Source organism: Heloderma suspectum, chromosome 3 (assembly GCF_057233095.1).
Source record: "Heloderma suspectum isolate Gila_16-S chromosome 3, 16-S_ref, whole genome shotgun sequence".
Taxonomy (NCBI): domain Eukaryota; kingdom Metazoa; phylum Chordata; class Lepidosauria; order Squamata; family Helodermatidae; genus Heloderma; species Heloderma suspectum.
In genome coordinates this window covers 50,871,842-50,884,802 of record NC_139460.1, presented here as the reverse complement: position 1 = coordinate 50,884,802, position 12,961 = coordinate 50,871,842, and the positions used below count along the sequence as shown (strand labels likewise).

Sequence of the window (12,961 nt, the reverse complement as noted above, 5' to 3'; positions counted from 1 at the left end):
ATGTCTTTCGCATCTGGCTGTGGTTGGTAGATTAGGAGTTCTAGTAAAAAACAAAGTAGATGTGACATGCCTGAAGTCTGCCCACCCCTAGGGTAGAAGATGGAGGTTAGGATGGCACATTGATGTTGGTACCTCTACTGTGCCTGGGCAGGCAGTAAATTACTTCTGGTAGTTCTCTGGCCAGCAACAGTTGGTGCAAAACCCCAAAATGAGATATTTCATGGGTGGGGAGAAGCTGGGTTTGACTCTGCTGCATCCAAAGCTGCTCTGTTCTCTAGGATAGGCCCAATTCAGGCCCATCACCTACACAAACCTGGAGCTGGTATAGGGAAAAAATTTAAAAATCCACTGCTCCCCTCACCTTCTGCCCTGGCTGGCACAAGCTTGCAGTGGTGGCAAGCCCACTGCTCTGCTCCTTCCAGGGCCCACTTTGGATTGCTCTTCCCATGTCTACTCAGACGTAAGTTCCACTGAGTTGCCTCAGGCTGCAATCTTATAGACATTTAGCTTGGAGTAAGTCCTGCTGAACACAGAAGGGCTTACTTCTGAGTAAACCTACTAAGGATTTCACTCGTACTTTTGAAAATTTTAACTTTTGTTGAAAGAATCACCACAACACAGCATATTTGATACAACATAATTCATTTTCAAACTGGACATGGCATATTTCACTTTCAATTTGGTTATCATTAAAATTGCAGTATATTATACAAATGGAAAATATTTTACACAGCTGCTAACAAATTTTATAACTTTTATCACACTTCAAAAACCAAAATAATGTGCTTATGTTAATAATGAACTTGCAAAGCATCAACTTTTGAAAGACAAATAACCCATGCTAAGCCCCTACTTTAAGATCAAATAAGAGTTAAAAAAAATGAGACTGGGATAATGGAGAATCACAATTGGGACTCCCAACAACCTAGATTCTCTTTCCTAACATTATCTATGTTCCTTCTTCTCTAATATTATTAGCCAATTCCTGTCTAGAACCTATTTGGTGTGATTTTTATCACAGCATATAGAAGCATAACTAATACGGAGATCAGGGAAGAACTTAGTAAATAGTTTCTTCCCTACATGTGAACCTCACTATTTTTGTTGCACTGAAGGACTACTGCTATGGATTTCTCCTGGCCATTGGGGATTATGGGAAACATGGGCTTATGGGAAATATCTTTGGGCTATAATATGCCAGTGGAGTGGGAACAGAGATCAATTAGGGATTATTGAGGCCCAAACTACACTTGTCAGTGGCAGATTTACATCTTTAAATGCTGGACTGCCCCATGCACAAATTAAAGGCCAAAGGGGAGCAAGGACAGAGTCACTATCTGCATAATCCTATGCATATTTACTGTTGGCATGAACCTATGTATATTTACTCAAATTAAGTTCCACTGTGCCAGGTAGGGCTTACCCAATATTAAGCATGTTTAAGATTGCAGACTTAATCCTCCCTCCACTTGTCTCTCTTAGCCCTACAGTCCACCTTCCAGGTGCTTTCCCCCCATCAGGGCTCTGATACTGGACACCTAGTGGGGAGGGGTTGTAGGAGATAAAGCTGCAGACAGACACATTGAAAGATGCAGATCTACCACCACCATCACATGTAGTTTAGAGCTGAGAAGACATACACATTCTGGAAACGACAAGGTGGCAATGAATATTGGAAAGGGATATGGCATTGTGATAAGTAAGATGGAAAAGTAGTAGTGGAAACATTTACTAGTGCCAAGTGAGGAGTTAGAGAGGGAGGCACAACAAAAAATATGTGGCAAAGTGATGTGAATGAAATAATGGGAGCACACCAAGTGGCAAGGATACAAGAAGAGGCAGAGCTGGCCCTATCATTAGGCAGAGTGAGGCAGCCGCCTTAGGCAGCAGATGCCAGGAGGTGAGGAGTGGCAGTGAGGTGTTGGAGGACATCTTGTCTTTCGCCTTTGACAGCAAAATGTCTTAGGTCTGCCCTGAGAAGAGGTTGTTTTAGATGGGTTCAGTGAGCTTGTGGTTCCGTTTTGTAAGCAGGATATTTTTTTTCATTTATACAGATGTTCTAGGATAGTATTTAAAATGTGTGTGCTATTTTCACAGGCAGAAAAAAGAACCATGGGTTAACATAGAATATCCAGAATAACACCCAATTTGTTATAAAAGTTCTACTACAGATCACTTGGTACTGTGCAGGTTGTTGGCATTTATGGATGATTGTTTTTCTTTCTTTCATGAGCCCACCACTGAGTCTTAGCTTAGCTTCTAGTTTTAACAAAAGCTATTTTCATGTGGCTTTGCACAACCATGGAGTCTTCTATTTATATTTTCCTTTGTAAATGAACATAAATTTCTTTATAGTTACATCTGACTTAATTAATTTATATCAAAAATAATTCTTTAGATTTAATGAAGAAAAGGTTAGCAGGCCAACCTAACAGTTCCAAAGCAATACAAATTATTTCAGTTGTAACATTAATGGTCTGGTCTTTAACTAAGAACTGCAAATTTTAGGGAATAAAAACTAAGTGTCAGAATACATTTTATACTCTTCCTGTTTGAATAAAAAAGTCAGTCTATAATAATTTATACAAACACATTTCCTCTTTATGCCTGTATGTCATGGGAATTATTAACTATCCTTTCTAGCTGGAAGCTCCATGCAGTGTTCTTCTTCCTCTTCCTCTTGCTCTGTCTTTGGTTCTTTCTTTTCTCCTGTTTTCTTATGAGACCTGCTCTTGGGAATACGCAGTTTCTCGCTCTCTCTCCTCTCTTTCATCCCTTCAGGGTCCTGAAAGAAAAATCATACTGAAAAATAAAATTAAGACCCATTTATCCATAATAACAAGGTCATAATTTATCTCAGGAAAAGAAAAAAGTAATAATGCAGGTTACCTACTGCTACCGTAGCAGTCTTACTGGCCTGGTCCAGACACAATGATAACCAATGTTTTTTTAATTAAAAAACACCCACAGAGATGTTGTGAATGAGCCAGTGTAGTAGTCAATGTGGCTTGAGCATCTGGTTGGCCCCTCCTGCCAGTGGCTAAACAACCCAGGGATGCTTCGTCCCAGAGTTGATTAGCATGCCGTCTGAATCCGGAACTCTGGCTTGTGTTTCTGCTGACAAGTCAGAGTTGGAACCCAGGGCTTAACCATGGGTTCCAACTCTGGCTTGTCGTGGGGAGAGATAAGCCAGAGTTCCAGCTGGGGACATCACATTAAACAACTTAGAGATGGAGCATCCTTTGGTTGCTTAGCCACTCCTGCTACCAGTGGGAGCAATCGAGCCACATGAACTAGCACACTGGCTTGTCACAAACAACCCAGGGATTTTTTTAAAAAACCAGGGATGTTGTTGCATGCGAACCAGGCCACTGTAATCAGTAATATTCATCAGTCAACCAAAATTTGGGCTTTCTTATAGCCATTACTTTCTCGACATCTAAGGGGGATGAATGCCAACATGAAGGGCTCTGAGGGAGGAAAAAATGATATTTCAGCCCATCTTGCTATTTTCTCATTCAAAGCAGACTGATTTGAAGCCAGCAAACATCTTGATTATTTTGTCTTGGTTCCAAGCATCTCACCAAGCACCAGTAGTGAAGTTTACTAACTATCTGAGATGCAAATTATGGGAGGGAGGCTAGGGAAGCAGAAATAGAGTCCTCTTCCCCTTTTTTATTTTTCATATTTCAGGACAGTAAGTGGATAGAATATAAATATTTGGAACATCAAATTTAAGAATAAGAATAGCCTATACATTTTTGTTGCAGTTCTCTAAGGTATATTACAGACTGAAGAACATACCACATTTGAGAAAACTCCACATAGTTTCCAGGTGTTTTTAGTGGTATTTACAGACATAATTTTGTAAAGCTAAAGAAAAAGCAAGGACAACTTTTTAAATGAAAATATAGACATTATATCTCTCTGAAGTATGTCAGCCTTGAAAAGTACCGCATACCACCATATCCAATTAACCTTTTGTTTAAAGTAAGGTATTTGCTGAAGTAATCTACCAAACTAATGTTAATCATCTGTGTGTGTGTGTGTGTGTGTGTGTGTGCGCGCGTGCACGCTTATAACGAAGTGATGTAAGCTGTGGCATATATAGCTTTGTGTTCTAAGCCAAACTTAATAATGAAGATCTCTTTATCTGGGCCAATTATCCTGCTTTCTTAGCTCCATATGTACAACAGGGAAGGGTTATGCTGAACTTTCTGCTAAGAGAAGAGTTATGGGGAAAACACCCAATGCCATAAACTTCAGAGTTGCATCTCTAATTTAAAAATGTTTTTGTGCCGTCTAGCAAAATAAATGCTCATCTATTATTTAAACGTCCTTAGCTGTGTTTGTGGGTTTTTAAAATAAAAGCTAGTTCATGTATTAACTCATTCTGTATAGCAAATGTGAGAAGTGTTTTAAGCCATTGCTTGCTTCCCAGCAAGTAAAATAACATGGCGTTGTGCCATCTGGATAAGCATAAATGGGCCTACCATTACGGTTTTACCCAACAACTGAAAGGTAGTCTGGGACTTGACCCAACACCCCACCCTGGCAACTGACTGGGGACTTGTTCCTTAAAGGCCTGAAAATCTCTCTCACCTGCCTTTGAAATGTGACACTGATCAGGAGTTAGTGGGAGGAGCGGAGAAACAGTGGGTAGCAAGTTTGAATTTAAAGCCAAAGAGGGATAAGAAATTACAATATATAATTATAAATTATAGAAGTTTAGCCGCCTGAAAACTGCTAAGGGAGGGAGGGCAAGGAATCCATACTGATGCTTTGTGAATCTGATGCACAAACTATTGCTTCCAATATGCTCTGGTTGTATATTTTTAAAAATAAATAAATATAACAAAGCAATATACGCAATGCTTTCTCATGAAAAGGAACTTAAACTGTATGATATAATGCTACCTCTAGATTTCTTACCAGAGAAATGGGGATGACTTAACAATATGAGTCTCTGGCCACATCTGGATGTCACTTTAAGCCATGGTGGCTTAATAAGCTGCTCACAATAGCTTATTTTTAAATAGTCCACAACATGACCGGGCTAATAAGCTACTGTGAGTAAGTTATTAAACTACTGTGCATAATCTGAGTCATCCCCCCACCTGTCCCGCTACAGTCCTCCCGCCGAAGCAGTGGCGCTGTTTCACCCATTGACAACATTGCAGCAGTCTGTTTGAACCTTCCACAATATCCCAATGACAGGGGAGAGGTGCAGGGTGAAGCACAGGGGCTTGATTTAGCGCTTCCAGTATCACCCCAGCAAGTGGGTGGTGGCTCTAAAGTGCTGGAAGTTTGCAGGATCAGAACCAAACTTTATACACAGCTTCCCCTAGTTGGGAGGCAACCGGCACACCATCAAAACCCTGCACAATTATTCAGAAAGGAGAGGAAATCTCATGTGTACCAAAAAGGGGGTGGCGGCTATAAAACCTTGGAGGTTTAACACACAGCCTCTCCTAGTCAGGAAACACCCGATCCACCATCAAAACCCTGTACAATTACCCCAGAGGAAGGAAAATACCAGGTGCAACAAAAAGGGGTTGGCACAAATAAACCCTTGAGGGTTTGCAGGATCAGGACAAAACCCTTAATTGCGCATTTCCCCCATAACTACTGCTGGCATAAATACCTTTATTGTCCAAAATCTACAACAATGAAGTAGAGTTGCACATTCTCCCCCCCACCCCCCAACATTGCTGGCTTTTGTTCACTATAGCACTTTACCTCTAAAGTGAAATTACACAAAAGCCCCCCCATACCCATTGCTGGCATAAATCCTTTATTATCTCAAAATCAGTGGAATTGTGCATCCCCCCCTCCTGACATTGCTGGCAGAGCCGCTTCTGTTAGGGAATTTGCACAATTGTGCATTCCCCCACCCCCCATAGCCATTTTGCTTCTTCGGGGAAAAGTGACCAGAGAGGGAAAAAGGGGGTGGGAACTATAACTCCCTGACAGTTAGCTGGAATGTGGTGAAATTGCACAGGTGGGGTGCCCTCATGGGGAGCCTTCAGATGCTGTAGTGTATAATTGTGGAATTGTCCTTCTTCATGGAAAAGTGAGCAGTTTTTCCCCTATTCCCCAAGTTGCACAGTTTCAAAGTAGTGATCTGGGAAGCCTGTAACTTCACTGTAGCGGGGTAGTGCGATAGCGCGAAGCTGGCATTCTACTAGGGGAAAGCTGTCATTTTGTAATTGTAGCATGATATCAGGGAAGGCTGTGCTTGTTTGGCTCTGGTTGTCCCTCGGCTGTTTGTCAGAACTCAGAAAAAAAGCTCTGCAGACATGGAGCAGAGTGGCCACAACAGTTTTGGCTGCTCTTGCGACCGGAATAAGCCACAGTGAGCACCAGATGACACGATAACCCACAGTGGGTTAAATAACCCTTACTGCAGACTGTGGGTTATCAGAGTGGGTTATTTCAGCCAAATAAACCATGGTGGAATAAAAAATTCTCAACAGACGACACAATAACCAATACGACACGATGTTTATTTAACCCGTTGTCGGTTAAGCATGTCATCTGAACCCAGTCACTGACACAATGATCTTACCTGCAGTAACATCCATGAGTTCATCTCAGAACAGTAAAGAGTGTATTATTTGCGGGGAAACAAACATGTGAGTGATTCTCACATCTGCTGTTTGCACTAATAATGGGTGATCCAGATCAACCTCAATAGTTAAAACCTTGGTAACACACTAAAATGCTTTGTGAGGGTATGTGAGCATGCAGTAAACAGGATGTGTGCTGGCTTTAATGTGTGCTTGTGTGTTCGAATCCCAATTTTCAATGTATGCAAATATTTTCCCAGACAACTGCAAGGGTTTCCAAGAGTTGCTTAGTGGCAACCAATGTTAAAATGGTGGACCATACTGACTCGGGCAGGCAGAGCACACAAGTTGTGTGTGAGCCCTTTCTGCTTTTAATTAACAAGCCAGGAAAGCCTAGTTTCTGGGATTGTTTCATGACGTGCGAACCCAGAAACTCTGGGTTGTTTATGGCTTAAACTACCCAGAGCTAACCCAACATCAAACAGTGAGTTAACCCTGGGTTGTTTGACTTATAAACAGCCCAGAGTTTCCAGGTTCGCACATCAAGAAACAGGCATACTTGGGTTGTTAATTAACAGCAGAAAGGGCTCGCACGCAATTTGTGTACTCCACCTGTGCTGGACAATTCCTGGGTTAAACAACCCAGGAAGTGCTGTCATGACATGCAAACCAGGTCAATGTCTGGGTTGAGATAAATTACTAAAACAAATCATGACAGAGAAAGATATACAGTACAATTTGTATCAAAATATCAACAAAAACCTACTTCTCTAGGGAATTTACCGTATAGCTGCAAATTATTTTAGAGGCCCTTTCACTTGAGAAACAAGCAATACCAATACATCACCATCAAGTTGCATTCATGATGTATTCCCCTCCGCAGTTTATGTTTGCAACAAAGCTGTGAGATACATTAGGCTGAGAGATGGCAACAGCCTCAAAAGCACCCAATGAGCTTATGGCTGAGCAGGGTTTTGAAGCCTGGTTTTCTGTGACCTGCTCCAACACTGTCTGCTACACCACACAGGCTTTCATTGTAAGATCATTTATAAGTTAGGATAATAACCTGAGCACTAGGTTTTCTGTCTTGAAATAAGCATGTGCAAGTTCTATCCATGCCCACATGAAGTAAAGCTAGTGAATCCAAAGTGAGGTAAAACACTGATGATTGGTTGAGCAGTTAGATGAGGGTGGGAGGGGGAAAAATGCTGAGAATAATGAGCCCGTCAGGATCTGGTAACATAAAAAGACTAAGCAGGGGGAAACTTAAAGAAAAAAGCTTAAAAGCAACTGTCAGGTGAAAAAGCAGTTTATGTGATCCACTCCTACACTCAAGAATGGTCAGAAAGAACAGAACATGGGCAGAATACATATCTGGATAGTACATAAGCCCAGTTAGAAATGGAGACAAAAGTGAATGGGGCCTGAACTGGAGCAGCCTTCCCCAACTTGGTGCCCACCAGATGTATTGGACTACAACTCCCATCATCTCCAACCAACACCACCTGTGCAGGTTAGGGATAATAGTAGTTGTACTCTAATACATCTGGAGGGCACCTGGTTGGGGAAGACTGCACTAGAGTAATTAAGAGAGCTGTCTAGGGGCCACAGGATTGTTCCCTCTATAATTATTCCACATTGATATCTAACTGGTTGTGATATAGATGATTGCACAGTATAAAGTAGTGGTTGGGCTAAGCATTTTTCACACTCACCCACATCACCACTTAAGAGTCAGAACACTTTAAGGGCGCAATCCTATGGGGACAGGCGTCCGCCTCCAAACTCAGAGGCAACTGCTATCCAATGCAGGGCAGGAGAAGCACGGAGAGGATCGCGTTTGCGGCTAGACAGCTGTCTAGCTGGTGGGAAGGCGGAGTGGGGGAGGAAGCTGCTGGATGACACATAGGATGTGTCATACTGGCATTTCCACCTTCCCTGCCCTGGAATGCCCCCCAGAATGCCCCATTTTGGCCGCTCTGTGCTCCTCTTCCGAGTGCGGCAGTAACTGCCTGCAAAGCAGCACGGAAGGAAGGAAAGGTCGGATCTCCGGGAACTGATCTCAGATTGCGGGCTCCTAGGTTGGTTCCCACAAACCTAGATATTCTATGGCCGTCTAGCCACTAAGTAGTGGCCACAGGATTGCTCCCTAAATGACTATAATTTAAAAACACTTCTAATTGAGGTAGAGTAGCATATACTAACCCCTTCATGGATCACTGCCTTGTTGTGGCGAAGGGACTATGGACGGAACTATGAAGGGACTACGGATGGAACTATGAAGGAACTATGGACGGAGGTCTGTAACACTGTTCAGGAGGCAGCAACTCAATCCATCCCAAAGAAAAAGAAATGCAAGAAAGCCAAGAGGCTTTACAAATAGCTGACGAAAGAAGGGAAGCGAAAAGCAAGGGAGAAAGGGGAAGAAATATCCAACTGAATGCAGAGTTCCAGAGAATAGCAAGGAGAGACAAGAAGGCCTTCTTAAATGAACAATGCAAAGAAATCGAGGAAAACAACAGAATGGGAAAGACTAGAGATCTCTTCAAGAAAATTGGAGATCTCAAGGGAACGTTTTGTGCAAAGACGGGCATGATAAAGGACAAAGAAGGCAGGGACCTAACAGAAGCAGATGAGATTAAGAAGAGGTGGAAAGAATACACAGAAGAACTATACAGGAAAGATATCCTCGAGAGTGAAGTCAAGTGGGCCTTAGGAAGCATTAGTAATAACAAAGCTAGAGGAGATGACAGTATTCCAGCTGAGCTATTTAAAATCCTAAAAGATGATGCTGTTAAAGTGCTGCACTCAATATGCCAACAAATTTGGAACACTCAACAGTGGCCGCAAGACTGGAAAAGGTCAGTTTACATTCCAATTCCAAAGAAGGGCAACGCCAAAGAGTGTTCAAACTACCGTACAATTGCGCTCATTTCACATGCCAACAAGGTGATGCTCAAAATCCTACAAGCTAGGCTTCAGCAGTATGCGAACCGAGAACTACCAGAAGTACAAGCTCGGTTTCAAAGAGGCAGAGGAACCAGAGATCAAATCGCCAACATTCGCTGGATCATGGAGAAAGCAAGAGAATTCCAGAAAAATGTCTATTTCTGCTTCACTGACTACGCTAAAGCCTTTGATTGTGTGGATCACAACAAACTGTGGCAAATTCTTAAAGTGATGGGAGTACCAGACCACATTACCTGTCTCCTGAGAAACCTGTACAAGGGTCAAGAAGCAACAGTAAAAACCAGACATGGAACAACCGATTGGTTCAAAATTGGGAAAGGAGTACGACAAGGCTGCATATAGTCACCCCGCCTATTTAACTTATATGCAGAGTACATCATGAGAAACGCCGGGTTGGATGAATCACAGGTCGGAATTAAGATTGCCAGGGGAATTATCAACAACCTCCGATATGCAGACGATACCACTCTAATGGCAGAAAGCGAAGAGGATCTCAAGAGCCTCTTGTTGAGGGTGAAAGAGGATGTTGCAGAACCCAGAGTCAGAGAGACCACGGAGTGAAGGAAAAAGAGATTCTTTATTTAACGCGCGGGCTTAAGGCTGGAATCGTTTCCAAAGAGCCAGAAGCCCCGATTTACATTAGCACATTGGTTTTATAGACATTGTGACACATATGAAACGGCTCCTCCTCCCCCTCCCGCGTGGGGTTGCAATCCTCAACATTTCTTCTCCTAGCACTATTGTTTATAATACAAGAACTGGGTTATAGGGTAGCCATGATAGGGAGAGAACAGAAGAGAACAGCAGAGAACAAGATATACAGTTATATGACCTTTGACAAGATAAGGAATTCCTGTGTCTCGTCAGCTTACAACAATATATTCAAGGGAGAAAGAGCTCAGCAAGAACATGAAGCATGAGACTGCATGAGGCTACTTAGTCTGACCCCTGATATGGCTGCTACATTCCCCCCTTAAATGCATAATTTCATTACAATTATAGCATTTCTGATAACTATACAAAGCTTTTTGTGACATACATATTACTTAGCCTCTTGTTGGGCTATTAGAGCGTAGAGGGCAGCAGTTTTACTAGCTGAGACATAAACCAGATTGGTTAAACAGCGCATAAGACAAGGAACGCAGAGACATAACAGTATCTTTATGAACAACACTGGTAGAATTAGGATGAACAATGCTTTAAACCAGCTAAGATCTGGAAGCCAAGGGGTCAACTGATTGAGCTAATTGTTTTGTCTTATTGTTTTGTTAGCTACTATATTGTGCAGCTTGTTGATCTGTTCATCTACAGCATTGCCATTATCAGTTAAGTTAAAACAACAGAGCTTTTGGTGTGTCTCACAACTTAAATGATGAAGAAGGAAGAGGTAATCTATACCAGCTCTATTTTCTAGAACTGCACCTCTTAGATCACGCAACTCTTTATTTAACAATGACAATGCTCGTGAGGTGGCATTTATGCTTTTGGCTAAGCTGCAAGCTAACCAGTTGTTCTTTAGACCATTAGCCAAGGCTAAACCTGGAACCCCAACTAGTGACATTGCTAAGGCCAATTTTTCTGAGTCAGAATATAACTGCACATGACTATTACAATTTTTAGTTAGTTGGAGTGCTCGAGGCTGCCGTTGACGGATTTTCTCGGGCTACAGGGGAAGAATTGGCACCAGTTCAATTGGCGGCTGAGGCAACATGGGTGGTTATCAGACAAGTTGGCAGGAATGAATGACCAAGTGCGGGAATTACATGTCTAAAACCATCCATGAGGCAAAAGTATGTGGGCATCATTAAAAGATATGTTTTGAATTTTATTTCAGTGGAAGGGGGCCAGGGATAGCTTTATATTTTCTGGAAAATTTTTGACAATTAAGCATTTGTGCACACGTAGCATTTGTTTCAGCAATGATGGGGGTGCGTAGAGTGAACTCTGTAGGGGGTAGGATCTTTGCAACCATGCCCCAATTAGCATTTTGGGAATAAGTTAAACTTACACCATAAACTTTTAACATGGTATCTTTTTGAATTTTCCCAGGATGTCTACAGACAGTTATTAGGCAAGAGCTAATAAGCCTGTTTGCAGGTATACCTCTTGGCAAACAAAAATGTTTTATTTTTATGATGTTAGCCAGGTGAAGCCAGTAATTATCAGCAAATCACTGGGACAAACTTCTTTTTCTAGGGGCAGACCCCCCTTTTTGCACCTTATTAAGGAAACACAATGCAACACTACTAACACTACAACACGCATGTTTGATCTTCTTTGGGATCTGACCGTACGCTGGGCAGCTATTCACCTGGCAAGCTGCAGTAGGGTCTAGTCCCCTTCTTCAATTCTCCAGTTGCAGGTCTGACCGTACGCAGGGGGACAGTTTCCCGGTGTGTCCACAGTAAGGTCTAGCCTGAGTCTTCTTACTGCTTTTTCAGAATGATTTTTAAAGGATTTTCAGGATTTCTGTTTACAGTCTACTCTCCCCCTCTCGCTCTCTTGACTCGTGTCCAATGTATCCAGGGTTTAACTCCAGCTGCTTTCATAGCTGCGGGGGTGGAAAGTATGACAGTTCTGAGTTCTTTCCATCTGGGAGTCAAAGGGTTATTTTTTCCTCTTTAACTCATACTTTAACTCTTGGTTGGAAAGGATGAGCTTCTGTGATGGGAATGGCTTATTTTTTTAAGACAAAGCGGCGCTGGGCTTGAAGAACTTTGCTCAGTGTTTGGACTTCTTGTTTAAGGCTAACGTTTGCTTGCTTTTGATGCTGCTCCAGTGTCAATTATGAAGTCAATGTCACGGCCCCTCACAGTCAATGTCACGGCCCTTCTCAAGCTGTCTCCCTCTTCGCCCATTCTGGCCTCTTTGGTTTTTTTTCCTTTGTGTATTTGATTTATTTTATTTGGGCATTCATGCCACTAATGTCCATCTTGTCCACACTGGGCACACTGGTTCTTTTTTTAAGAATCTTCTGCCTCTGCCGGGTCTTCTTCTTTTTTTTTTTTTCGTTTACGTCTTCTTGGGCCTCTGGGTCAAGGGGGGTGTACTGGCGATAGGCATTTGAAAGACGCTCCAAGTACGCTCTGGGGCCTTGGTGGCACCTTGCAGCACTTTAGACACTTTGGTCATATTAATTGACTTCTTCATACCTGCTTTCATGGCTTCTAACAGCAGGGTTTGATACTGGGTGAGGCGCCCTAGCCGCACTTGTGTTTTGGGATTCCAGCGAGGGGGGGATTTATTTATAAGGAGACTTTATTGGGTAACTTACAGCACACAGGCGTACTTAATGGTTGGATCAGACAGCTTCTCTGAACCACGAGCTATTGCGCTAAATGGGTTTTATACCATACATGTTACCCATAACACTAGCAAGCATTTTCAGCATAGGCTAGAAGTGTTTGGTTCTCAGGCACAGC

General features: G+C 42.4%; 1 protein-coding gene across 2 annotated transcripts in view; it reads right to left on the bottom strand.

Moving 5' to 3' along the window:
- Positions 1-627: 627 nt before the first annotated feature.
- LNP1 (leukemia NUP98 fusion partner 1) overlaps positions 628-12,961 on the bottom strand; it is a 28,865-nt gene continuing 16,531 nt past the window's right edge. The window contains exon 4 of one of the 2 annotated variants that reach the window (XM_084843271.1): positions 628-2,785. In XM_084843271.1, the coding sequence (XP_084699397.1) occupies positions 2,627-2,785 (159 nt within the window). In that variant the 3' untranslated portion in view covers positions 628-2,626. The remainder of the gene's footprint in view (positions 2,786-12,961) is intronic. The other variant, XM_084843273.1, reaches the window with a different exon arrangement.